The sequence below is a fragment of the Alosa pseudoharengus genome, unplaced genomic scaffold, assembly GCF_046254945.1.
Source record: "Alosa pseudoharengus isolate Yale_2024_CS ecotype anadromous, Long Island Sound unplaced genomic scaffold, YU_APseudo_1.1 YU_APseudo_1.1_scf_22, whole genome shotgun sequence".
Classification (NCBI taxonomy): Eukaryota; Metazoa; Chordata; class Actinopteri; order Clupeiformes; family Clupeidae; genus Alosa; species Alosa pseudoharengus.
In genome coordinates this window covers 2,326,776-2,354,662 of record NW_027468680.1, presented here as the reverse complement: position 1 = coordinate 2,354,662, position 27,887 = coordinate 2,326,776, and the positions used below count along the sequence as shown (strand labels likewise).

Below are 27,887 nucleotides of genomic sequence, written 5' to 3'. Positions count from 1 at the left end.
CCATTTATTGGAACAGGAAGACTCATATGGACACAGACAACTACATAGGGCAACACAGGGGTAGTCTCAGCTGCACATACTACACACAATAAGGGTTTACCACACACATCAACACAAGGATAAACACATGAGGTACAACTAAAGAGACTAACACGCTAACAAATACACAACATGGTAAACGTAACTACAACTATTATAATCGACATTACACATTCTAGCATTCACTCGCACTGCATTCTGGGAGACACTCATTCAACGTTAGACATGAACATCCACCGACGCTACAGTATTGTTATCAAATAAAGAGGCATAGCATTAGGTGGTGTGGTGTAGTGGTGTGAGCGCTCATTCTTGTGTGTGCGCATCTGTGTAAGTTAAACAGTCACCACTGGAGATAACGTGGGTAGCAGCAACAAACAACGTAGCCTTTTTAAAACAACGAACGAATCGGACTCTTCTATACAGCCTGATTATACCATTCTTTAAGCTACATAGCCTGTCTCCAGTTTTCCTCAATTTGACTAATTAAGAAGGGATAATAGGATATTTGACCGGCATATCATCAAAACGAAACCTCTGCCGGTCACTTTGACCGGCACCATTTTTTTCTAGCGGAAACTCTGGTGTGTGTGTGTGTGTGTGTGTGTTTTAATTAATAGTATAATAACATTGTTCATTCAGACACATTTGCTACCAAAAATGTATAATTATATTAATTCAGAAAAACAGGACACCCAAATAATAGGCTAATAACAATAATAATACTGTATCAACATCAATGCATCAATGACATCAACGCGTCAGATCATGAAGGATCCGCACTGAGGATCATGAATGGAGAGGTATGCCTATGGTCAGAAAACATTTCATAACTTTGATAGCTTAGCCTATAAAGTAGGCTAGCCGGGGTATAAATGCAATATTGCTACCAACCATTATAGCCTAAACCTAAACCAGAATGTCCTAAATGGTTTGTGTTGTAGGTTACTAGGCTACAACTTGCGGGCTACGTTAGCAGGGTGGTTTCGCACCTAGGACATCATTTCTCTTCATGAGATTCCGCTCATATCCTGCCGGCACGACACCGTGATCCTTAAAGGCGTTCAACAAAAGTATTAAGATTCATTCTTCATGGACATGTAGAAAGATCCTCAGTATGAGGTGCTCAGTTTGCCTACCTGTTTTTTTTTCCCCCGGTGGACAGGGCGGTAACCGTGCATGCGTGCGTGCCGAGTGGTCTAACTTTAAGGGAACTCGGACAAAGTGAAAGCAGAAGAGCGTTTTCTTTTCTTTTTTTTAAACAAGATGTTTTCAAAGGGCGGATTGCGTAAGACAGAGTTGTTAGTTAGGATTCCTCCCACATGCCAAGGGAAGCGATTTTTAAAAGTCCTAAGAAGTTACATCAGGAAGTACGCTAGATGTAACGTAGGCCGAACCTACATTTCCCGTGATTGAGCTCAACTCGATTTATATATATGGTAGGCTGATAATATTTAATGACGTCTGTCAGACTGAAAGCAGCGCTGGTTGGCGCCATTCTTCCTGATTTTCTTGGATTAGCAGCCAATTGTAACGAGCTCTCGTGGGCTATTTTTAAGGCATTGAACGGGTCTGAATGAAACATATGGGTAGGCTAGTGTTCAGTCATTACATTTGACTGTGGTTTTCATATGAATTGCATATGAAACTGCAATCTCCCAGCTAGTTTTCAGTAGGCGGTACATCATTGTGTTTTGCGTATTCTGCGTAATGATCAGACATGTCTACCATGACGTAGCCCCTACAACAGAAATGTAATCAAGCACTTCAGACAATACAGGTAGGCTACAGTGCGAGAGGGGTGTTGTTATAATAGAACAATATAGTTCTAGCAAAGTCGTAAGGGAGGGAGGAGAGGAGAGAAGAATAGTCCAGATACAGAAGAGATGGATAAGTCGGGACAGATGTGCAATGGGCGCGTCATAGGCTAATAATAAGGAAGTGTAACGAAACATTGTGGCTGGTGCTCACTTGCGGCTAAAATATTTTGTATTTCAATACAGCTTCAGTAAGGTTTAATATGTATTGTTGCCATGTTATTGGTTGTTGTCCTGCGTTTGCGTTAATGTAGTTACTGTTACATTGAGTTGCCATGTGTATGAAATATACAGGAAAAACGGCCTTACCTTGCCTTGCATTACCGACTTTACCAGGTCATTACCGACTTTACCAGGTCATTACCAACTTTACCAGGTCATTACCGACTTTACCAGGTCATTACCGACTTTACCAGGTCATTACCGACTTTACCAGGTCATTACCGACTTTACCAGGTCATTCAGGATGGGGAGTGGAAACGGTAAGGCCTATGACATGTTGACCTCTTGTTTAGTTTTCATTTGCTTATTATTATTATTATTATTATTATTATTATTATTATTATTATTATTATTATTATTACAAGCCTGTAGTAAACCCTGCTGAAAAAATGCTGTATTACATATAGCCTATAGAATTCATCTAAGGCATGGTAAATGCAGGCCGACCTCTAACTGCTGCAAAATGAGTCTTTGTGAAGTAGGCTATAGCTTGTATGTAAAGAAATCTTTATCGCACATCCTGGTTCATCCAGTGTGTTAAATGTAAATATGTACTGTAGGTGGGGTGGGATAGGTTGGCATGCATTGGAGGGTGCCTGTTATTTCTCTGTCTTTGATTAGGTACATTTGGGGTCTCTGGACACGGCCCCTCACCAGCTCCAGGTGAATTTGGGGGCTCAGACAACAGCCCCTCACCAGCTCCAGGTGACCTTGGGGGATCAGACAACAGCCCCTCACCAGCTCCAGGTGACCTTGGGGGCTCAGACAACAGCCCCTCACCAGCTCCAGGTGACCTTGGGGGCTCAGACAACAGCCCCTCACCAGCTCCAGGTGACCTTGGGGGCTCAGGGCAAGGCCCCTCTCCAGCTCCAGGGGTCAGCATTTCCAGTTGCCATGGAAGCCATGTTTCTGTGCCAGTGCTGTCAAACACCAGTGTGCAAGGAGACGTTAACATATCATACAGCTGCTCAGGTAGGGTTACGCATGCAGGACTGAGTGGCTGCTGTGTTGAGCTGGACTGAGTGGCTGCTGTGTTGAGCTGGACTGAGTGGCTGCTGTGTTGAGCTGGACTGAGTGGCTGCTGTGTTGAGCTTCTGTGTTGAGCTGCTGTGTTGAGCTGAACTGAGTGGCTGCTGTGTTGAGCTGCTTTGTTGAGCTGCTGTGTTGAGCTGAATGGCTGCTGTGTTGAGCTGCTGTGTTGAGCTGAGTGGCTGATGTGTTGAGCTGCTGTGTTGAGCTGCTGTGTTGAGCTGAGTGGCTGATGTGTTGGGCTGCTGTGTTGAGCTGAGTGGCTGATGTGTTGGGCTGCTGTGTTGAGCTGAGTGGCTGATGTGTTGAGCTGCTGTGTTGAGCTGAGTGGCTGATGTGTTGGGCTGCTGTGTTGAGCTGAGGGGCTCCTGTGTTGAGCTGCTGTGTTGAGCTGGATTGAATGGCTGCTGTGTTGAGCTGCTGTGTTGAGCTGGAATGAGTGGCTGCTGTGTTGAGCTCAGAGTTTCCGCTAGAAAAAAATGGTGCCGGTCAAAGTGACCGGCAGAGGTTTCGTTTTCCGGACATTTTGATGATATGCCGGTCAAATATCCTATTATCTCTTTTTAATTTGTCAAACTGGAGACAGGCTATGTAGCTTAAAGAATGGTATAATCAGGCTGTATAGAAGAGTCCGCTTCGTTCGTTGTTTTAAAAAGGCTACGTTGTTTGTTGCTGCTACCCACGTTATCTCCAGTGGTGACTGTTTAACTTACACAGATGCGCACACACAAGAATGAGCGCTCACACCACTACACCACACCACCTAATGCTATGCCTCTTTATTTGATAACAATACATTAAGAAATGTTTCCTATTCTGGGAAATGTTTAGGTTCTTTTTCTTTCGGCCGCGGTTCAATGATACCGTTTAATTGTGCCAGAAATTATCCGCGGACCAGTAATCGCCTCGTCGAGGAGGCCCTAACCCTGCAGATGATCATAGACAGAGAACGCATAGACCTACTGTATGCTTTGGGTAAAGAACACTTTATGTCCAGTGTACACTGAGAATGACAGTGTCTTGGAGTGGCCGCACCCCCCGCAACTCCACTTCCAATGTCACTGATTCCGACAGATACGCCCGACACTTCTGCTTTTTATCTGGTGGTGGTGGAGTTGACCGGACATCTGAGGCTTCAGACGTTACCAATTTATCATCATCCATCGCGTCTGGCCTCTGAAAAAACTTTTAAGGCTAGTCTGCCTGGGCCTGGCCATGTTTGAACCGCCTCACTCATTTGTTCGTTGTTGGACGTTTTAAGCGTGCGCTTCCTATTTGAAATGCAGCATAGGCTATGCGTGTTGTTTAATAGCTTACTTTTCAAACGGTAGAGCCTGTTCATTTAAAAACATAGCCAGAGGACGTATAATATAGGCTTACATATTAAGGCTTATTCTCAAATTCAGATTGCGTTAGGGGACGGGATTATTAGCCAATTTCAATCGGACAATTTGACCGGAGAGATTTAATTTTGTCGGACATTTCATTTTTTTTCCGGCCAATGTCCGGTAATTACCGGACAACAGAAACCCTGGTTGAGCTGCTGTGTTGAGCTGGACTTTGGACTTTGAGATTTTGAGTGAATCTAGCTCTCATGTTTGTCTTCATTTCTCTTTTTTTGAAAACTCAGGTGTTGATTCCAGTGCTCCTATGGTAACAGCTAAACCTGACACAGGTATGACATTAAAACATCTACACCTGTATCCTAACACCTGCACATAACACAGGTAAAGCATTAAAGTCCCTTTAAAACATAAAATAAAACTAGATGTACCGCATAGCGGTACAAAATATGACCGCCGCTCAGTCCTGCACATCCATTCCGCGAAAATAAATAATATTAATGAATTTGTCTCCATCTTCTACTCCATCCCCCACTCTTGAAACTTTTGTGTATGCTTGTTTGGAATGTGTGTTTGCACACATTCCGCACACAAAGTAGCCTACTGGCGCTGCAAAGGTGAATAGATTTGTTTCTGGGCCAAAAAATCTGTAGCATTGTTATAAAACCTTTAACATCTTTAAACAATCACAAGTAGGGCAGTTCATCACAGTCCATCCATTGCAACTGGACTGATGAAAGGTACACCTGTAGGCTACATTGTATTTGGGAAAAGCAGAAGGTAGCAGCATAATGTATTTATTTATTTATTATTAAACAAAACAATCCCTGTCAGTTCCATGCAGTTTTCAACAGCTATCAAGAAGAGAGGTCATGTCATGGATTTTTGTGAATGTTTCTTCTTCTACATATGCATAAGTTTAGTCATCTAGTTCAAATGATATTCAGCTTTATTGTCAATGCACAAATTAAATAGTAGTAGTCTAAAACAAAATGCCGTTTTACCCAGTGGTGCAAATAACTGACATGTCCAAAAGGGCCTTCATGAAATGCGTTGCGAGACTGTTATACACATTTTAACGGCCAACGTTGAAGAGCTGTCCGTTATTGTTTGTGCAAATAATATGCTGATTCATGTTCCCTTGCATTTTGCAACTATGAGGTCCATGGTTAAGCTCAATCTTTTGACGTAATCTTTTGATTTTCACCCAGCCTAGTCCATGGTAGGCGCACGATAGAAATATTGTTTAATTTTGCGATTGAGATATCCACGCACTGGACCCCCCCCCCCCCGCGACGTGTTCGCCCCCCGGTTTTAGAGCTATTCTAAATGCAAAAATGCATAGAGGGAGTTATGACAAAACCGTGACTGTTAACAAACTATATGCTATATAAGGTAGGCCCTATGCTAGGCCTATTACACAACACAAATTGTCACTAGGCTATGCTGACGACCCAAATAAAATCTCCTTTGGAACCAATGGTTTACACCTTACAGTATCAAGCTGCCACCTCTTGGCGAAAAGTTAATAGTTTTGCATATCAGTAGTAATACATTTCACGTAGCTGTGAATCAAGGAAAGGGCGAATGAAGTGGACACTTCTAAATTGAACCCAACCCACTTTACAGTAGCTCAAGGTCTGTCGCTAAAGCAGCCATAATGAAAGCGTTATCATTGTTTGGATACTTCACACACACGTGTTTTTTAATCGCATAGACCAGTCATTCCCAAACTGTGGTCCGCGGACCACTAGTGGTCCGTGAGGGTACTGCAGGTGGTCCGTGGAAAAGCAAAATAAAATATAAAATAATATTTTTTTAAACCTTAATTTTACCAGGAAATTCTAACATATATTCTAAGAATATGTATATTCATATCAAATTAAAATGAAAATTAAATAGTGAAGTTATTGTGTGATTATTGTGTGACTAAAAGGCTAGTGGCGCTAGGCTGTGACGTTCAAGTGCAATGCCGCTAACGGTCAGAACTGGTTAGAAGAACCACAACATGGATCGGTGGATGGCAACAGGTTCTCTGAAGAGAAAAGAGGCAGATGTTAACTTTAGTTGTAATGAAGAGATTGACAGTGAGTCGGGCCAGATTCCTCATAAAGGTATAAAGAAAAGGAGGGTGAAAAGAAAATACTATGAAAGCTACTTAGCACTGGGATTCAGCTACTCTGGCCCCGAAGACGAGCCGTTACCTGTTTGCGTTTGTTGCTATGAGGCACTGGCTAACGAGAGCATGAAACCGTCAAATCTTCGCCGGCATCTGGAAACCAAGCATGGGGAATTTAAGTCCAAGCCAGTCGAGTTTTTCCAAAATAAGCTCCAGGAATACCGCTCAAGCAAGAAAGTGATGGAATCGACATCTGCAGGTGGTGCTACTGCTAAAGCAGTGGAAGTTTCATACCGGGTGTCCCGAATCATAGCTAAAAAAGGGATGCCACATACAATCGGGGAGGAGGTGGTGCTGCCAGCTATTAAAGAGACTGTGGGTGTCATGCTGGGTGACAAAGCGCAAAAGCAAATGGACTTCATTCCATTATCAGACAACACTGTGCAGCGCAGAATCGAGGAGATGGCCAGCAATGTAAACAACCAGCTAATATCGCGGATCAAAGCCAGTCAATTTTTTGCTCTTCAGCTGGACGAATCCACGGACATAGTGAACCTCGCCAACTTGCTCGCCTACGTAAGGTATGAATACAACGGAGAAATAGAGGAGGACTTTCTCTTTTGTAAACCTTTGCAGACACGCACAACCGCAGAGGCACTTTTTGACATGTTGAACGGTTTCATCACAGAACATGGGATTGATTGGTCAAGATGCGTGGGAATAAGCACAGACGGGGCAGCAGCTATGGTAGGCCAACACAGCGGCCTTGTTAAACGTGTGCAAGCAGTTGCTCCGCAAGCAAAATCCATCCACTGCAGCATCCACAGAGAGGCTCTCGCAGCCAAAAGAATGCCTCCTGATCTCAAAACTGTTCTGGATGAAGCCGTAAAAACTGTAAATTTCATCAAGGCCCGCCCGCTGAATTCAAGGCTGTTTTCAGTTTTATGCGACGAGATGGGCAGTGAGCACCGACAATTGCTGCTCCATACGGAGGTCCGGTGGCTGTCAAGAGGGAAGGTGCTTGCACGGCTTTACGAGTTGCGCGATGAGGTGAGACTGTTTCTTCTTGATTCCAAGTTCGACCTTTCTGGCCGATTCAATGATGCAGACTGGCTTGCCAAGTTGGCATATCTGTCTGACATTTTTGAGCACTTGAATGGACTGAATAGGAGCCTACAGGGGAAGTCGGTTACTCTTTTTCACACGCAAGACAAAGTTGAAGCAGCAATCAAGAAGATGGGGATGTGGGCCAGGCGCGTGGAGGAGGCAAACTATGACTCATTTCCAAATCTTTCTGATTTTTTAGACAGCTCAGACACGCATCTTTCAAGTGCTGTGCAAGATGATATCAGACAGCACCTGCACCTGCTGAAAACTCAGCTACGGATTTATTTCCCAACCCCCGACACCACAGCGAACTGGATTAGAAATCCGTTTGCCACCATGGATGACTACACCCTGACAAACCTCACCCCCAGAGACCAAGACAGCCTGGCCGAACTGTCCTGTGACAGTGCTTTAAAAATGGACTTTTCTGATAGATGTCTGCCTGCTTTTTGGCTGAAAGTTTCCACAGAATACCCCGAGCTGTCCGACAAAGCTCTGAAGTGGCTTGTGCCTTTTCCAACCACTTACCTCTGTGAATCAGGATTTTCATCCCTAGTCATGTTGAAGACTAAATATCGGAACAGACTTAATATTGAACCAGATCTCAGATTGAGGCTGTCATCATTAGAACCTGACATTGAGAAATTAACGTCTGCAAAGCAACACCATCCATCTCATTAGGTTAGCATTATTTATGTATTTGTTTGTTTTATAGGCCTATATGTTTGTCATTTTATTTGGGTGAATTAACGTTAACGAAATAAATATGATAGCTTTCCCTTTGAACTAAGCCTAGGCTTATAGGCCCACTGGGCCTACTTTGAACTATTCTCTTTCTCTGTCTCTCTCTCCCCCTTCTCTATCTCTCGCACTTAGACAGACAGATGATGTTCTTATTACTGTAACGTTAATACATTTAATAATATATTGTTAAGGCAGTAGCCTACGTTGTTGAAATGAACTTGATTATGCCATCGGGCGCTTGAGTAAATAAATAAATTAAATACGTGGCAGCCGTTGTGTGCAGTAAACTTTCTTTTAACAAGCCTGTTGTATCGCCCTTTTAAGAGTATGCGTCAATTAATATTAATTTATATACAAACCAAGACGGCGGATTCCTAAAGAAACGCAAACACCCACCCCATAAGTGTATTTGACTTCCGGAGAGGTCACACCCAACACCTGCCACTGACCATCGACGGTGCTGTGGTGGAGAGAGCGAGCAGCACCAAATTCCTGGGGGTGCACATCAGTGAAGACCTCTCCTGGACCACCAACACAGCATCACTGGCGAAGAGAGCTCAGCGCCGCCTGTACTTCCTGCGGAAACTCAGGCGAGCAAGTGCTCCACCAGCCATCATGACCACATTCTACCGAGGCACCATTGAGAGCATCCTCTCCAGCTGTATCGCTGTGTGGGGCGGAAGCTGCACTGAATACAACAGGAAAGCCCTGCAGCGCATAGTGAACACAGCTGGAAGGATTATTGGTGCTTCACTCCCCTCCCTGAAGGACATTTACACCACCCACCTCACCCGCAAGGCGACCAAAATTGTGAGTGATGCAAGTCACCCCGCTCACAATCTGTTTGATCTACTGCCCTCTGGGAAGAGGTACAGAAGCCTGCGCTCCCGCACTACCAGACTCACCAACAGCTTCATACACCAAGCTGTTAGGATGCTGAACTCTCTCCCTCCTCTCCCCCCTCCACCCTCAGCTACATAACATCCTGGACATTGGACCCACAATGGCCGCCTGCACCACTCCACTTGCACACTTGTACACTTTGCAACTTGTTGCTGTTGTCCTGAAAACACAACACTTCTGCTGCTCTTACATAACTTGCACCACTATGCCACTTTATTTCTTACTTAGGTCAAACAGAACTACCTCAGCCTCTTATTGGCCTGACTTTGCACTACTATTTTATTTTATTGACTGTCTATGCACAATTTCAACCAAATTTTGCTGCTCTTATTTTTTCATTATATGTGCCCTCTTATTTACTTATTTACTTACTTTTTTGTTTACTTGAATGTTATGTTTGTCTGTGGACTTAAAATTGGTAAAATATGTCTTGTCTCCACTGTGGGATAGTGAGAAACGTAATTTCGATCTCTTTGTATGTCTGGAACATGTGAAGAAATTGACAATAAAGCTGACTTTGACTTTGACTTTGACTTTGATTTAAATTACCTATGTACAGTGACTCGAAGAGCTGTGTGTTGTAAGACTGCGTGTACAAAACCGCTTGGAGCTCCAGTGGAATTTTTATTTCACGACGAGAATTCAAACTCGGTTCCAATTTCTTGGGTAGTAGACCTAAAAGCTCACGCTAAGAACCAACCCATATTTTGTTTAAATCTACACACATATGGCTACTGAAAAATGTAAGGTTAATTTATCAAATGCTATTTTGAAGTATTAAAAACAGTTTTGTTTTAGACATACAGTATTGGTGCTTTTACTTTAGCCTACTGATGTGATGCCCATAGGCCTAGTTTTAGTGCTAGTAGGCCTATTAAGAGGTGCAGATTAATTCAGGTAGGACTGTGTATAGACATTTTATTAAGCGTATTATGAGGTGGTCCGCGAAAATTCTTCATTACAAATAGTGGTCCACACACACACAAAGTTTGAAAACCCCTGGCATAGACTACAGCTACCAAGCTGGAATCAAAGCAGATCGACTCCCCTCTCACACCCTAAACACGCACTTCGAACAAACAAAAAGCGCCTCAGTCTCACGGAATAGCCATAGGCAAAACTGTATCTGACCGGTCTAACGTTGGTACTAAATCATCCATCGCAAAGAATGATTTTTGTAGCACGTGCAACAAATATGTGTAGGTACAGCCCTGCCCTGAATACATCTCAACGTGCGCTCTAAAACATCTGGTTTAAATGGAGATGTAGATCATCACGGGTGCGTTAATAAATCTACATTGCGGCGAGTTGACACAAATTATTCACTTTGACGAATTTATGTAGTTTCAGTTACTTTACTTTGAGCCATGCTCTTCCTTACTTGAATCACCTTTGAAAATAGAGGATTGAAGTAGCCTATATGGGTGTTTGGGAATGAACGTTGACTCAGATGCTTTTTGAGACCTTGAGCAGAAATGTCCCAGCCCGGTGTTTAGGATGCATCATAGACAGGTTATCTTTCAGGTAGCCTATATATTTTCCATTAAAAAACCATCACGTAACGTTAGCGAACGTGTTGTGGCTAACTCATTTAGCTCCTGTTAGTAGCCTAGGTTATGGTCATAAGCAAAGAGATGACAGTCGAAAGATACAATTAGTGCTGTTATCGATTTGCTTGGTAGCCTATAAACGCATTTATGGTTTTCTACAAATACATCAATAATCAAATTGGCCTCCATCACTCAACCATGCTAACAGTAACATTATTTTACCTACGTTCTGCTATTGATAGGATTAACGTAGCCTACCTGCAGTAAAAAACAAGCATGTCCGATAAACATTCTCAGATTTATTTCGGCTTCAAGAGGAAATGGGAATTACATGTCATGCAGAAATCATCCTACCCTTAGACGTTCTCTGCGGTAAACTACTGTAGCCTACAGTCTTGTCCTTGTAGGAAGCATAGTGTCTTTCCAACCCACTTTAGATTAACTTCCAACAAAATTACGTCTCACTGCAACGATGCGCCATCTAGTGGACAAACGACTACTTATCACCAATACTGGAAATGCAGCCATGATGATGATGATGAATATTTATTTTGGCTTTCTTTTAATCCTACTGAATTTGTAATTATGTATCGGCCGTTCTAATACCGATAGTATGTGGGTGCCTGTGTGTGTGTGTGCATGTGTATATGTGTGCACCACCATCTACAGGCCAATGAGTGTACAGTCACTAAATGTACACATAACTTAATTTTTTAGACCCCCCCCCCATGGATGAAATTCTACGAAACTTGGCATACCCCCAGAGAATGTCAGGTTAATCATACACATAAAATTTGGTGCAGTTCTGAACGTCTTTACTGAAGAGAGGGGCGATTAAAGCAGAATGATATTGCATTTTCATTTTTTACCGGGGGGGTGCAAATCACAAATGAGTGATTATGGGCTAGGTTGATGTGGGCCCTTGAGACCAACATACCATAAAAATTTCTTCATCCTCGGTGCCACGGTTCAGGTAGTTATTTAGGAAAAACTGCATTTTTTGGGTTTCGGGGGGCCCAGCGCAGAGGGGGAGTGGCCCCCGGGGACCAAACAAAATTTTTCCGTAAAAGTCTAGTGGGGCTACATACCCACCAAATTTCATGTGCCCCGGTGTTTCGGTGCCCCGGGTATCGTTGACCAAAATTTCAGGAAGTAGATGACGGGAAAAAAAAAAAAAAAAAAAACTTTGACAATCCCTATATGACCGCCGCTAAATGATAATGTTTTCAGTTTGTCACACCACGGACAAAAATGTGTCATGAATCACCCAGAAAAATCTGAATGAATTTCAAAATCATGAAAAAAACGATCGGCATAGTCTGCTCTCAAATGCTGTGGGTAGGTCTGCTGCTGATGCTAATGTGATATCCAAGTGCTGCTGATGCAAATGTGATACCCAAGTGCTGTGGGTAGATCTGCTGCTGATGCTAATGTGATATCCAAGTGCTGTGGGTAGATCTGCTGCTGATGCTAATGTGATATCCAAGTGCTGTGAGTAGATCTGCTGATGCAAATGTGATACCCAAGTGCTGTGGGTAGATCTCCTGCTGATGCTAATGTGATACCCAAGTGCTGTGGGTAGATCTGCTGATGCAAATGTGATACCCAAGTGCTGTGGGTAGATCTGCTGCTGATGCTAATGTGATACCCAAGTGCTGTGGGTAGATCTGCTGCTGATGCTAATGTGATACCCAAGTGCTGTGGGTAGATCCAGGGTGCGATTTGTGTAAAAACCAGAGGGGGGGATGATTTTGAGATTTTGATAAGTTTGTAAACCCCCCCCCCCCAAAAAAAAAAAAAATGAACGAACGATTCATAGCCTAGTAATGTCATGGCTAATAATACCCTATATTATTTTTGCCACCTTTGTAACATTTTAGTTTTAGTTTACCGTGGTGTATGACTTTAAACAGCGAGTGTGCTAGGTATGATGGTCATCTCCTCTAATGCAGGGTAGGACTACGTTTTGACAAGCATACAAATTCACCTTGTTCTTGCCCCATCTGAAATGACTCCTCTACTTTTGCTGCCTCCATCCTTTCTGTATTTGTTGTGTAAAAAATCGTTGTATATGATGCCACTGAAGTCTTAAGTTGGTGAATTGGCTAACAGTGTTAGTTGGTAACCAAATAGCCTACACATTGCTACACGCTGCGTAGGCTACGTGCATTCTCTCTCCTGCTAATTTGCGTTCAGTAGCCAAGTGCGTAATATTGCAAAAGTTGAAAAAATAAATGTGTTTATTGTAGCCTACAGAAAATAAATAGCCTATCATACTGTCAGTTAATTGCCTACAGTGCAGTGAAGAGTTTGGAGAGTAAAGTTATAGGGCAACTTGAAGTTTTATGAAAATAATTTACGAACCAGAACATAAAGACCATGAAGCTTCTATTTCTTGCAGCTGTTAAAACACCCGCTAGATAGTTTAAATACCCACCAACATTCGTTTTTGCAGTACAGATTATTTCTAAAAGTTATTTGTCTACTAGGCCTAGCCTACTGGCTGATTTATCAAACGAGTGCTTTCTCGTTCGTCCTCCGCAAACTACAGGTGTTTCGGTAGAGAGCCATTGAATAAGCGATGCCAAGACATTTCTGTAACACTTTTTGTGACATTCAGCAAATATCTCCTCATTTAATGTAAGTTCCTTCGGACAATAGGCCTACGTTCTACTCTACGTGCAGTTGTCCTCCATCTCAGTTGCATCAGTTTTCTAATTTTGAAGGTTCTAAAACATTATTATGCTTCACTGAATCCTCGTTTTCTTTCATTTGTCCAGCTAACTTTTCCATTGAAACTAGCCATTTATGATGGATTACACACTCGACATTCTGAAATGTCGTGCACGATCAAGGCCAAATTAAGTTATCACGCAGCCACTGTGTCAGCAGCATGAGTGCTGACGGTGCGTTTCTGATGTCAGATTATTATGTAGGATAGCCTACTAGACTGTTCTCACGTTGCAGCGCTTTACTTATATGAAGTAGCATTAATCAATATGAGGGGCAGAGGGGGATAAATGTTGTCCCCACCGGGGATAAAAATAATTTAGCAGAGGTAGGGATAGGAAAACCAGAGAGGGGGAAATCCTCACCATCCCCCCCTACAAATCGCACCCTGGGTAGATCTCCTGCTGATGCTAATGTGATACCCAAGTGCTGTGGGTAGATCTGCTGATGCAAATGTGATACCCAAGTGCTGTGGGTAGATCTGCTGCTGATGCTAATGTGATACCCAAGTGCTGTGGGTAGATCCAGGGTGCGATTTGTGTAAAAACCAGAGGGGGGGATGATTTTGAGATTTTGATAAGTTTGTAAACCCCCCCCCCCCAAAAAAAAAAAAAATGAACGAACGATTCATAGCCTAGTAATGTCATGGCTAATAATACCCTATATTATTTTTGCCACCTTTGTAACATTTTAGTTTTAGTTTACCGTGGTGTATGACTTTAAACAGCGAGTGTGCTTGGTATGATGATCATCTCCTCTAATGCAGGGTAGGACTACGTTTTGACAAGCATACAAATTCACCTTGTTCTTGCCCCATCTGAAATGACTCCTCTACTTTTGCTGCCTCCATCCTTTCTGTATTTGTTGTGTAAAAAATCGTTGTATATGATGCCACTGAAGTCTTAAGTTGGTGAATTGGCTAACAGTGTTAGTTGGTAACCAAATAGCCTACACATTGCTACACGCTGCGTAGGCTACGTGCATTCTCTCTCCTGCTAATTTGCGTTCAGTAGCCAAGTGCGTAATATTGCAAAAGTTGAAAAAATAAATGTGTTTATTGTAGCCTACAGAAAATAAATAGCCTATCATACTGTCAGTTAATTGCCTACAGTGCAGTGAAGAGTTTGGAGAGTAAAGTTATAGGGCAACTTGAAGTTTTATGAAAATAATTTACGAACCAGAACATAAAGACCATGAAGCTTCTATTTCTTGCAGCTGTTAAAACACCCGCTAGATAGTTTAAATACCCACCAACATTCGTTTTTGCAGTACAGATTATTTCTAAAAGTTATTTGTCTACTAGGCCTAGCCTACTGGCTGATTTATCAAACGAGTGCTTTCTCGTTCGTCCTCCGCAAACTACAGGTGTTTCGGTAGAGAGCCATTGAATAAGCGATGCCAAGAAATTTCTGTAACACTTTTTGTGACATTCAGCAAATATCTCCTCATTTAATGTAAGTTCCTTCGGACAATAGGCCTACGTTCTACTCTACGTGCAGTTGTCCTCCATCTCAGTTGCATCAGTTTTCTAATTTTGAAGGTTCTAAAACATTATTATGCTTCACTGAATCCTCGTTTTCTTTCATTTGTCCAGCTAACTTTTCCATTGAAACTAGCCATTTATGATGGATTACACACTCGACATTCTGAAATGTCCTGCACGATCAAGGCCAAATTAAGTTATCACGCAGCCACTGTGTCAGCAGCATGAGTGCTGACGGTGCGTTTCTGATGTCAGATTATTATGTAGGCTAGCCTACTAGACTGTTCTCACGTTGCAGCGCTTTACTTATATGAAGTAGCATTAATCAATATGAGGGGCAGAGGGGGATAAATGTTGTCCCCACCGGGGATAAAAATAATTTAGCAGAGGTAGGGATAGGAAAACCAGAGAGGGGGAAATCCTCACCATCCCCCCCTACAAATCGCACCCTGGGTAGATCTGCTGCTGATGCTAATGTGATACCCAAGTGCTGTGGGTAGATCTGCTGCTGATGCTAATGTGATACCCAAAGGTGCTGCCCATCTCCATGGTCCCATCACATAGTTCCAGCCACTCTCTTAACTAGTTGATTCTAAATAGCACAAGATAAGCTAATTATGAAAACACAAATGCACAAAATATGCTAGCTTGAGTTGCTAAAGCCAGTAGCTATAGCCAGGCAGCTACAGCACTACACTCTGGGGGCATATGCATGGGAGCTCATGGACATGGAAATCTATGTGAAAACTCACTGGATTTCTCCTGGAGGGCAGTAAGCTAGCTAACATGCTAATGTCAGATAGTTGGCTCAATCAGCATTTCAGACGTGTTTTGGGGTTACAATAATGGCTTTATTAGTGTTAGTGTTTAGTGTTTATTTCTCACTAACTTTCACAAAATGCAAGCATAAAAAAGCCAAACACATGACGTTTATCTGCAGATTTTTTGATTGGCTGGTGCTCGTGCTTCCGCTTGAAAAGTTGAACATTTCTCAACGCCTCGCTGCCACAATTCTGTTTGGCAAAGCCTGACGCCAGCTCATGTAAAGTGAATGAGAAGCGGCAGAGAACGCATACGTGTGACTGGGCCGCTGAAGGCATGCTGTGCAAGTGTTTTACCTTCATAAAGCTTTGAAGTCATTTGAATTGTAACTGAACTTGCAATAGGACGAATTGCACACCCTCTGCATCCTGCAACAGCCTGCACCCTCTCCAGCCTTGTAACCTCCTTGTCTACGACCTGGAGAATCACAGATAGCAGTAGCATTTATGTGTCATTTTACGGATGGCATTGTGCCTTTGTGCTAAGAAATGTTATTTATTTCCACTCCACACACCCACCCACCCACACACACACACACATACTCTCGAAAATAATACAGTTCCTTTAAGAATCAAATTTTGCTGATGCCCCTCTCACCCTTCCCAAACCAGCTAGATAAATTCCAGTTCTAAATCCTCACCACAAGTCACATGCCTTGACACACCTGAACAACTGATGAAATCTAGTATAATGGAATAAATTACTATAAACTGCTATATGTATTTGCTTTTCACATATTTCTTTTTTCCTTAAAGATCCCAAGTCGGTTATCCAGGTCTACAAGGAGTCTATTCTCCCTGCGTATCGAAGAGTGCAGGAATATAACTCCCTCCTTGATGAACATGTGCTGCTACAGGATCGCTACACACAGCTACTGATGGTGCGGAAGCACCGACGACAGAGAGAGAGGGTGGAGGAGATCTCCTCCAGAGGAGATGCCCTCTATCAGGTCCTCACCACCAGAGAAAGGAAGGACTACCAGAGCATCAGTGTGGAGCAGTTCTTCAGCCGCATGGACACGACGGGGGACGTTCCGAGGGCTGTTGTTCTCCAGGGCCACTCAGGGATGGGCAAGTCCTTCACTGCTCAGAAGATCATGCATGACTGGGTGCTGGGGACTCTGTTCGCGGGCACCTTCGATGTGGCATTTCACTTGGAGTGTAAGGAGCTCAACCTCTGTACACAGGAGAAGAGCCTGATTGAGCTCCTCAGCTTGGAGTCAAGTTTTCAACCAGCCATGAAGGAGGTGCTCACCAAATCACCTCAGAAAGTCCTCTTTCTGGTCGATGGCTTTGATGAACTCAGATTCTCCTTGGAGGTGCCCCGCTTGTCATTACCCAGTGATGCGTTCACCAGGGCTCCAGTTGAGGCCACCTTGAGTGCCCTTCTCCAGGGGCACATCCTGTCCAAATCCTCCCTGCTGGTCACCTCCAGATCCACGGCCTCAGACAGGCTTAACACACTGCTCAAACAGCCCCGGCGCTTCACTGAGATCCTGGGTTTCTCTGAGGAGGGGGTACAGGAGTACTTCCAGAGGTTCTTCAAGGATGAAAAGCTTCATTCTTGGGCTTATGACAGTATCAGATCAAATGAATCCCTCTTTGCAGCCTGCTTCATCCCCATCATCTGTTGGATTGTCTGCACAGTTTTGAGGGAGCATTTTGAAGAAGGAAGAGAAGATCAGATGGAGCTTACTACAACCACATCTATATTTGTACACTTTGTGTCCACTTTGCTAGAGCATCACTGCCGGGGTTTGAGTCAGCCAGTCCCCACTCTGCTGAGGAGCCTGGGCCAGCTGGCAGAGAGAGGGATTCTGGAGCAGCAGGTTCTCTTTGAAAAGAAGCAGGTTGAAGAGATGGTTTCAGATCCAGAAAGTGTTCCCTTCCTGTGCAAATTCCTGCTGAAGAAGAGAGTAGGAAAGAAAACGATGTTCAGCTTCATGCATCTCAGCTTCCAGGAGTTTTTCACCGCTCTCTCCTATGCCACAGCAGATGAAGAGGAGTGTCGGAGTCGAGTGGAGAACCTGCTCCAGAGAGAAGCTAATGCGGAGGAGGATCGGAGTGGAATTGAGTATTTCCTCAAAAGAGAAGCTAGTGCTAATAACCACTTTCATCCAATAATCCAGTTTCTGTTTGGCCTCTCCAATACAGAGCTGGCTAGCACACTGAAAGAGAGTCTTGGCCTGTCCATCTCTCCTGCCATGCACACCCAGCTTGAAGAATGGCTACTTCCACTCAGCAGTAGAGTCTCTGAAATCCATAACATGGATGATGCAGTGTGGCTGAATCCGGAAAGAAGCCTGGATATTTTTGGCTGTTTGTATGAACATCATGACGAAGAGTTGATGAGGAAAGCCATGGAGGCTTGGGAGAGTTTTCGACCTCAGTTTACCACCCTGAGCAAAGCCGACTGCTGGGTGGTGCGGTACTGCTTTCAGTACTGCCGAGAGATCAGATGTGTGCATCTCACCAACTGCAACATAACCGCAGAGAAGCTGAGGATGCTCAGGCCACTGATAAGCAGGTGTAAGGAACTGAAGTGAGTGAGCATGGTCAGAATGAATATATTGTTAACTCATTCATAATTTTTCCTTCTTGATTTTTGCTTCTTCTAGCCATTCATGTTCATAACAACAGAATCAGTATGTTAATATTCATGAGTATTTAACTTCTATTTAACTGACTATTGTGCATCCTAGTAACAGTAAGTAGATATCTCACCTCCACAGTTTGAAATTCAGCAGGTATTTTTTTATTTGGGTTCAAATGTGTTTGTCTCATCAGATTACAGGTGGAGGATCTCTCCGATAATGATGTTGGAGAGCTAGTGAGCTGTCTAGGGGAAGGAAAGACCCTCCGGCTGCTATAGTACATTTCTGGCTTCTGTCTATATTGTTTCTGATGCTAGCTGAGGCTAATGAGCACAACAGTATTTTTTTAATTGCTTAACCTTTTACAACTGACTCTCATGCAGATACACCTTACTCAATACACTCTAAATTCTGACAATATTCTGATGTCTGTTTTAATATTAAAACAGACAGTATGTCCCTTTGAAGTAACCCAAGCATCCTCCAGATGCACCACCATGCTGTAAAGTATGCACCATGCTGTAAAGTATGCCAACATGCTGTAAAGTATGCAACATGCTGTGTAAAGTATGCCAACATGTTGTAAAGTATGCCAACATGCTGTAAAGTATGCAACATGCTGTAAATTATGCAACATGCTGTAAAGTATGCAACATGCTGTGTAAAGTATGCCACCATGCTTGTATTTTCAGTAACACAGCAAATGCTATTGATGCAAGAAAAGAAAATATTTGTCCAACAATAGAAGTCCATTATTATTATCATAATCATATCTTACTTGTTTTAAATACACAGTTTATCGAAGAGCACTGATGAGTTAGAAGTCCCTCCAGCTTTTGTAAGGTAACAAAATATTCACCCTCTATATACATACATATACATACATATACTGTATACTAGTGTTGCAGCAACAGAAGTGCCCTGACAAGAGTTCATCTGGAGATGACTTCTTGAAGTTGAATGGAAAACTTTCAGCAGCACCTGCAGCTGTAATGTCTGCATACTGTATCTCATGCCTGTAGAACCCAGCTGTAATGTCTGCATGTCTCATGCCTGTAGAACCCAGCTGTAATGTCTGCATGTGTCATGCCTGTAGAACCCAGCTGTAATGTCTGCATGTCTCATGCCTGTAGAACCCAGCTGTAATGTCTGCATGTCTCATGCCTGTAGAACCCAGCTGTAATGTCTGCATGTCTCCTGTAGACAGAGCCATCTTTCAGGAGGCATTTGGTCCAGTTTAGACATTTCAGCTTTTCCAAATGACATTTGTCTCACAGGTTGGTAAAAAGCAAACTCACAGATCTTGGTGTTCGGGAGATTCTGGCCAGCCTTACCAAGCAGAAGTGTGTGGGTTCCTTTGAGCTTGAAGCACTCTCCGTCACACTGAGCACAGTGGAGCTCCTCTTTGACCTTCTCCAGAGGAAAACATTTGACATCAATGTGAGGTACATCTGAGTTGCACTGCTTGTCTAAAGATGATTAAGTTCTAATCAGACTGATTCAACAGAGTTGCACTACTTGTCTAAAGTTGATTCAGTTGTAATTACTTCTCTTGGACCAGACGGCAGCAATGTAAACTCTGAGAACAAGGGGTGACAAAGAAGGAATAACATCAGAGTAGATTTTAACACTATTCTGTGTTTATATGGTATCATTTGATTAAAGCTGCAGTTGGCAAGATTTTTTTTGATCATATTCACTGAAACCGACATGCTCCGACAGAACAACATAAATCAGCCCGTTTTAGAAAAAAAACCTGGACTTCTACTTCCACCTAGAGCCTGTTATTTGTTTTGCAAAAATAATAATAATAATAATACATTTTATTTATAATGCACTTTTCATCATACAGAAGATCTCAAAGTGCTACAGGTTAAAAACACAAAAAAGGTGAGCAGTTTAAGGAAAAAGAAAGGTTTTAAAAAAACCAAAAGCTTTGCTAAAAAGAAATGTCTTAAGACCTTTTTTAAAACAGTCAGTGGATTGTGGTGCCCTGGTGTCAGGGAGGGCATTCCACAGATGTGGGGCAGCAGCACAGAAAGCCCTATCCCCCATGGTCCTAAAGCCCTATCACCCATGGCCCTGAGTCTGGTTCTGGGTATGTGGAGGTGTGTGTGTGTGTGTGTGTGAAAGCCCTATCTCCCATGGTCCTGAGTCTGGTTCTGGGTATGTGGAGGTTTGAATGAGTTGAGCGGAGGGAGCGTGTGGTGTTTTGTGGGTTGATAATTTCTTTGAGTTATGGGGGGGGCATGTCCATGGATGCATTGGTGAGTGAGGGAAACCTTGTACTCAATCCTGGTGGAGACGGGAAGCCGGTGGAGTGAGTGGAGAATGGGGGTAATGTGCTCATGTTTCCGCACTCTCATCAGGATCCTAGCTGCAGAGTTTTGGATGTACTGAAGCCTCTGCAGACTCTTGCTAGGGATCCCAATGAGAAGTGCGTTACACTAGTCCAGTCTGGAGGAGACAAAGGCATGAACCAGCTTTTCAGCATCTGAGAGGGAGAGAATGGGGCGGAGTTTGGAAATGTTACGGAGGTGGTAGAATGAGGTCTTGCAGAGGTGATTTCCCTGCTGAAAAAAACAGCCTGACCAGCTAAAGGTGGTTTGCTGGTTGACCAGCTTGTTAACCAGCTGGTTTGACCACCCTATGATGGTTGACCTGCTAGACCAGCAAAACTCTTGCGAAAACATACCTTCAGCTGGTTTTCCCATCTTACGATGGTAATTCAGCTGGTTTTGCTTGTTGTACCACCTCAAGCTGGCCATTTTAGCTGGTCTACACTGCTGGTTTAACTGGCCATGCCAGCTTATGTTGATCATTCTAGCAAACCAGCATGACCATCTTGAACCAGCTTTATCCCACAAGACAGGCTGGTCACACCAGCATGACCAGCTTCCTCAGATGGTCATGCCAGCATATCCAGCTGGTGGCCCAACCAGCTACACCAGCAAAGACCAGCAAGAGCTGGAGGAAAACCAGCAAAGACCAGCTAAAACCAGCTAAAACCAGCTACCAGCATAAGCTGGTTTCTAGCTGTTTTTTTTCAGCAGGGTTATATGGGCTTCAAAAGTGAGTTAGGAGTCCATTTTTACACCAAGATTTGTGACTGTTGATGAGAGGGGGATGTTGGAGCCAGAAAAGGTGATGCTGTGTGAGGCTTCAGTTTTGGAGCTGTTTAGTTGGAGGAAGTTGTGCTCCATCCATACCTTTATCTCCTCCAGACGGGTGGTGAGTTTTGATGGGGATGACTGTGAGGATGGGGTTGCAGCTGTGGCATTTACATAGAGCTGTGTGTCATCAGCATAGCAGTAGAATGAAATTTTGTGATGGCTGATGATTTGGCCAAGGGGGGTGAGGTAGAGGATGAAGAGGAGGGGGCCAAGGACTGACCCCTGGGGGACACCGCAGGTGACTGTGTGTGGATTTGATTTGGAGTGGCCCAGGGAGATGTATTCTGTCCGGTTTGTGAGGTATGATTTGAACCAACTGAGAGCAGTGTCATTGAGTCCAGTGCCATGCCATGGTCGACAGTATCAAATGCAGCAGAAAGGTCCAGGAGGATGTGGAGGGAGGGAGAGCCACCATCAGATGATGTAAGGAGGTCGTTTGTGACTCTGACGAGGGCAGTCTCTGTGCTGTGGATGGAGCGGAAACCGGACTAGAATTTTTCAAAGAGGTTATTATGTTTGAGGTGGTCCTGAAGGTGGGTGGCAACTGCTTTCTCAAGTACTTTCCATATGAAAGGGAGATTGGAGATGGGCCTGTAGTTGGATAGGACTTCCGGATCAAGAGTGGGTTTTTTGAGCAATGGTCTGATTATGGCATTTTTTAAGGCAGGGGGAACGTGACCAGTTTGGAGGGAATGGGTGATGACAGTGGTAATCAGGGGGGTTAGGACAGTGATATAGGTTTTCACCAGGGAGGTTGGGAGAGGGTCCAGGGGACAGGTGGAGGATTTCATCTTCTGATGATGTTCTGCACCTCTTCTGATGAAACCTCAGGAAAGCAGTTTAGGGGTTGCGAGGCTGGGAGGACCAGAAAGGGCAGAGCGAATATGTGCAATTTTTGATGTGAAAAAGTCCATGAATTTATTGCACTGCTCTTCTGTAGTGGCAGTAAGGGGGGGGGGGGGGGTTGTGGTTTGAATAGGTGATTGACAGTGGAAAAAAGCTGCTTGGAATTTCCTGGACTGTTTCTGATGCACAAACTCGATGAGCGGGTGCTCGGTGGTAGTGGGGGAGGGGCATGAGAGTTGTAAACATTCAACATTTTGGCTAAGTCCCCTCAATCTGTCAGACTTGCCAACTGCAGCTTTAAGTGTTAAAACTACTCTGACAATAGTTGAGTAAAGAGCATTTTTGGCATTTAACAAAGATGCCATTAATGTATTAGAATAATAATAGTATAATTCACATTCACGTTTCAGGAATGTAACACTTCAAACCTTTACACTTGTGATTTTCCTGCAGTTTTGAAGCAGCACGACTGATTGACAACGAAGATTCTGATCTGCTTTTCCTGTTCAGCATCAAGAAAAATCTCTACCCAGAATTTACTGATGATGTCATGTAAGACCCACCATGACCTTGCTGTTTTTACTGATGATGTCATCTAAGACCCACATATTCAGTAACATGTTCTGTAGTGTACGTAATTACGGTAGTCAGCTGTTAATATGTTCTGTAGTGTACGTAAGTACGGTAGTCAGCTGTTAATATGTTCTGTAGTGTACGTAATTACGCTAGTCAGCTGTTAATATGTTCTGTAGTGTACGTAAGCACGGTAGTCAGCTGGTATGTAGCTGAGCAGTATGTATGTTGGGAAACTTCCCTCCTAACGCTGTAAGAGACGTGCTAGTGAGAGAACTAGCACCCTAGGGTTTTTAGCTTGATTGCTAGCACGCTCAACTCCTAATCGGAGGTGTTGCAAGTTTTATATTCTGGGTAACCTAGTAATTTTGTCCAACCACCATTATCTAAGTTACAAAATATACATAAAATACAACATATGACATATGAAATTGGCCTAAAGAGGATGCTGCCATTAACACATACCGGTATTAATATCCAAAGAAGTTTAACACATATTAATATCCAAAGAAGTTTGACCTGAAAATGTAACGATTAAATATAATTATTTACATGTTTGTTAGCACTAAAAGTAGAGGAACCGCAGTAATGTGTACGTTTGTAACACGCCACTACCAACACTGGTGATTGTGGATCCTGTGTATTCTCAGACCATGCTTCCAGGTCTCAGCAGAGTGTGTGTGGAATTTCCTGGATCCAGAACGGCAGAAGAGGCTGATAGGCTTTAGTCTCAGACTGGCTCCAGACACAGAGATCGCCACCATCAACTGGAGACGCTTTTTCGACTGTTGTGCAGCAGAAAGGTATGTTTAACAGGAGACTTATGAGTTTCAGTATCCTGGGAATTTGTTTGTATTTTTCATCTCTGTCATCTGTGTGTGAGTGTGTTTGCTTGCGTTTATGTGTGTTTGTGCATGCACATGTGTGTGTGTATGTGTGTGTTTGTGTGTGTGTGTGTGTGTGTGTGTGTGTGTGTGTATGTGTCTGCCTAATGCGTGTGTGTGTGTGTGTGTATGTGTCTGCCTAATGCATGTGTGTGAGTGTCCGTGTGTGTGTGTGTGTGTGTCTGCCTAATGCATGTGTGTGTGTGTGTATGTGTCTGCCTAATGCATGTGTGTGTGTGTGTGTGTGCAGTCTGGAGACTGATGATCATGTAGGTGCCCTGATGTCCTGCCTGAGCAGCATGCCCGGTCTGGAGGAGGTGTGGACAAGCGTGGGTCATCTGGACGAGCACTGGACCACTGAGTTCCTTCAGCTATTCCTGACCTCTCCTCATCTCAAACGCATCAGGTGATCTGGACATTAACATAACAAACATATCGTAAAACCACCAATTACCAACCCTTTCGTTCAAAAATTCTAAAACAACAATGTTTTTTAATACTTCAAAATAACATTTGATAAATAAACCTTACATTTTTCAGTAGCCATAGGTGTAAAATCTAACAAAATCTAGTTTAGTTCTTACCGGAGCTTTTACTGCCTGAAATATCCGATTTTGTTTACCACGCTCGGAGTTTTGGGCTGGTGGGTGCCTATTTCCAACCTTTCACACAGCACATCAATGTTAGCCCGAGAATACTCATCGCAAATCAAAAGTCCACTGGAGCTCCAAGCGGTTGTCTACACGCAGCCTTACAACACTGTTTACAGCTCTTTGAGTCACGGTAAAATGTCATTTTTTGTACATAGAGTGTAGATAATTTAGATACACTTATGGTGTGGGTACTTGTGTTTCTTTAGGAATCCGCCATCTTGGTTTGTATAGAAATTAATATTAAGTGACACATACATGTAAGAGGTTGGAAATACGGGTCGGTTGGTGATAGGTGACGTTCCTATATAAACACACATATTAACACACACACATAACTTATTCATTTATCATGTATACAGACTTTACTGTTCTGTAACTGACCCTAGGCAGATGGGTCAAGCCCTTGAGTCGTGGATCTGCTTGTATCTCCAATTCTAGGGAGTTTTTCTTCGCCCCTGTTACCCATGGGCCTTCTCTGATTGTTTAACATTCTGTATAGCGCCATAAGTCGTGTAATGTTTTGGCACTCTATAAGTGAAATTGAATAGAAAACATATCAGCTCTTCTAAAACTGATAGTTCCGGTCCTTGATTGTGATTAGCTGAATCACGTTCGATGCCGTTGTAAAATACAGCACAAACATACACCTTGACCGCATTCCGTTCTATATTACTGCGCTACCACAACTTGATACAAAAGTTAAAGTAGCTGCGTCTCAACGTTGCTTGGCAACCATTCAGATAGAGGAAATGTATTTCTTGGCGGAAGAATAATAACTCGTTATATTTGTAGTTGCTGTACTTTTACTTTATGAAACTTTGCCAGGTATTTATAGTAACAGTTTTAGAAAAGCAATAAGCCACTCTCGGGGCTTATTGCTTAACCCTTAGAACCCGATTGACGCAAAGTGCGTCAAAAAAGACACACTTTCTTCTCTGTTACATTGCTCCGGAACTGTTCATCGTAGCGAGATGAAACCTTTATTGCATGACAGAGCAGAAGTGGGGCTTTCCAAAGAGACTACACACTTGTCTGTACGATCAAGTATGAACATTTAAAAAAATCATGAAATTAAATCAAATTGCATCATATTTACAGTCTATACTTCTCTGCGTTCACCTGCGCACCCATTACTCTCGTTTGAATTACTCGCGAACCCGTGAACGCATAGATATGGCAAGCAGATCGGATGAAAGAGGGGACACAGGGCTATCTATTGGTACCATGTTTATTGATCCTTCTGGCTTATAAAAACAGACGAAGTGACTGCAAAATAATAATGTCATGTACAAAAACCAAGCTGCACACCCATTACTCTCGTTTGAATTACTCGCGAACCCGTGATCGGATAGATATGCCACGCATCGCATGTCAGATGAAAGAGGAGACTCAGAGCTATCATTTGATTCCAAGTACTTCTGCGTTATAAAACAGACGAAGTGACACCAAAATAATAACTTCATATAGCTGGACTTACCCCACGTTTTTGTCTGTTCTTGTGGTAAAGCATGTTTATAATCCAACGCTATCGTGTGTTTCTCTTTGGCAAAGCATGTTCATAATCCGGTTTTGAGATCCTAGCAAATTCCTGCATGGCATCCCATTCAAGGCTCACATTGCATCCCAATTTGTTCAACAAAGAAACACCTTTTTTGCCTTTACTTTGTTCATGGCAATGCAGTAAAAAGTGGCAATGCACGCAGGCTAACACGCAGCCTCGGGTCAAATCAGGTCAGATCAGTTCGTGTCTCAGATATGGAGCGCAGAAAGGTCATTTTTCATCACTAAATAAAAAATGCCATTTATTTCCGTAAATTACACACCACATATTCCTGTAAATTGCTCAGCCCCAGAGTATCCCTCCAACATGGCAATTATATTGCCCGATTCAGGACAGTCTGCCCTACACACACATTAAATGCATGTAGAGCTATGAGCTTGCTGTGGTGAGATACATGTTGAAATATAAGATTTTTTATAATACGCTTTTTCAAATCAATGCTAGTACTAATACATGAAATGATGGCAGATCTAATGATGGCAGCCTAGACTCTGCTGAAAAAAACAATATGTGTGTGTGGCACTTACAATGACCAGAATAAATCCTTATGAATAAAGGTAGTGAAAATGCCCTAAAAACAGCTTAGGGTTCTAAGGGTTAATTTTAGCTGTGAAATGAGCGGTCAGTTTTTACATTGTGCTTTATTCTTTATATCATTTTATGATGACGGGTATTTCAGCTGCTCACTGAAAACGGCCGACAGCAAGTACTTTCAAGACCTGTGTGTGGAAAACTACAAGGGGATGCTGAGGTGAGATGGAGTGTGTGTGTGTGTGTGTGTGTTATAAGGTCATGCTAGGGTGAGATAGAGTGTGTGTGTGTGTTTGTTATAAGGTCATGCTAGGGTGAGATAGAGTGTGTGTGTGTGTTATAAGGTCATGCTAGGGTGAGATAGAGTGTGTGTGTGTGTGTGTGTTATAAGGTCATGCTAGGGTGAGATAGAGTGTGTGTGTGTGTGTGTGTGTTTGTTATAAGGTCATGCTAGGGTGAGATAGAGTGTGTGTGTGTGTGTGTGTGTTTGTTATAAGGTCATGCTAGGGTGAGATAGAGTGTGTGTGTGTGTGTTATAAGGTCATGCTAGGGTGACATAGAGTGTGTGTGTGTGTGTGTTATAAGGTCATGCTAGGGTGAGATAGAGTGTGTGTGTGTGTGTGTGTGTGTTATAAGGTCATGCTAGGGTGAGATAGAGTGTGTGTGTGTGTTATAAGGTCATGCTAGGGTGAGATAGAGTGTGTGTGTGTGTGTGTTATAAGGTCATGCTAGGGTGAGATAGAGTGTGTGTGTGTGTGTTATAAGGTCATGCTAGGGTGAGATAGAGTGTGTGTGTGTGTGTGTGTGTTATAAGGTCATGCTAGGGTGAGATGGAAGAATCTTGTAGCTGTAGCTTATGTGTGCATGCTTATGCTACAAGGGGATGCTGATGTGTCAGAGAGAGGTGTGTGTGTGTGTGTGTACATGCTTATGCTACAAGGGGATGCTGATGTGTCAGAGAGAGGTGTGTGTGTGTGTGTGTACATGCTTATGCTACAAGGGGATGCTGATGTGACATAGAGAGGTGTGTGTGTGTGAGTGTGTGTGTGTGTCTGTGATAGAGAGTGGCCATGCCCTGAACTGTTAGTGTTTGCGTGCATGCGTTTGTGTGTGTGTGTGTGTGCATGCGTTGGTGTGTTTGTGTGTGCGCATGAGTCCCTAAGAC

The 27,887-nt window shown here is 43.2% G+C and overlaps 2 protein-coding genes across 14 annotated transcripts in view; one reads left to right on the top strand and one right to left on the bottom strand.

The window, feature by feature from the left end:
- Positions 1 to 1,448, bottom strand: part of LOC143139619 (uncharacterized) — a 33,560-nt gene extending 32,112 nt beyond the window's left edge. Inside the window, exon 1 of one of the 2 annotated variants that reach the window (XM_076300210.1) lies at positions 1,179 to 1,448. The gene's annotated coding sequence lies outside the window, so the exon portion shown is untranslated. The remainder of the gene's footprint in view (positions 1 to 1,178) is intronic. The other variant, XM_076300209.1, reaches the window with a different exon arrangement.
- Positions 1,369 to 27,887, top strand: part of LOC143139620 (NACHT, LRR and PYD domains-containing protein 1 homolog) — a 33,031-nt gene continuing 6,512 nt past the window's right edge. For 7 of the 12 annotated variants that reach the window (XR_012990443.1, XR_012990442.1, XR_012990444.1 and 4 more), the window contains exons 1-12: positions 1,369 to 1,478; positions 2,233 to 2,338; positions 2,700 to 3,050; positions 4,738 to 4,782; positions 16,664 to 18,449; positions 18,695 to 18,778; positions 19,297 to 19,344; positions 19,779 to 19,946; positions 22,974 to 23,072; positions 23,744 to 23,896; positions 24,228 to 24,383; positions 26,871 to 26,942. Coding sequence is in view for 9 of the 12 variants with exons in the window: in XM_076300218.1 (XP_076156333.1) it covers positions 1,476 to 1,478; positions 2,233 to 2,338; positions 2,700 to 3,050; positions 4,738 to 4,782; positions 16,664 to 18,449; positions 18,695 to 18,778; positions 19,297 to 19,344; positions 19,779 to 19,946; positions 22,974 to 23,072; positions 23,744 to 23,896; positions 24,228 to 24,383; positions 26,871 to 26,942 (3,071 nt within the window). In the remaining 3 variants the exon portion in view is untranslated. Of the gene's footprint in view, positions 2,339 to 2,699; positions 3,051 to 4,737; positions 4,783 to 16,663; positions 18,450 to 18,694; positions 18,779 to 19,296; positions 19,345 to 19,778; positions 19,947 to 22,973; positions 23,073 to 23,743; positions 23,897 to 24,227; positions 24,384 to 26,870; positions 26,943 to 27,887 lie in introns of all 12 variants that reach the window. The other 5 variants (XM_076300216.1, XM_076300215.1, XM_076300212.1 and 2 more) reach the window with 5 other exon arrangements.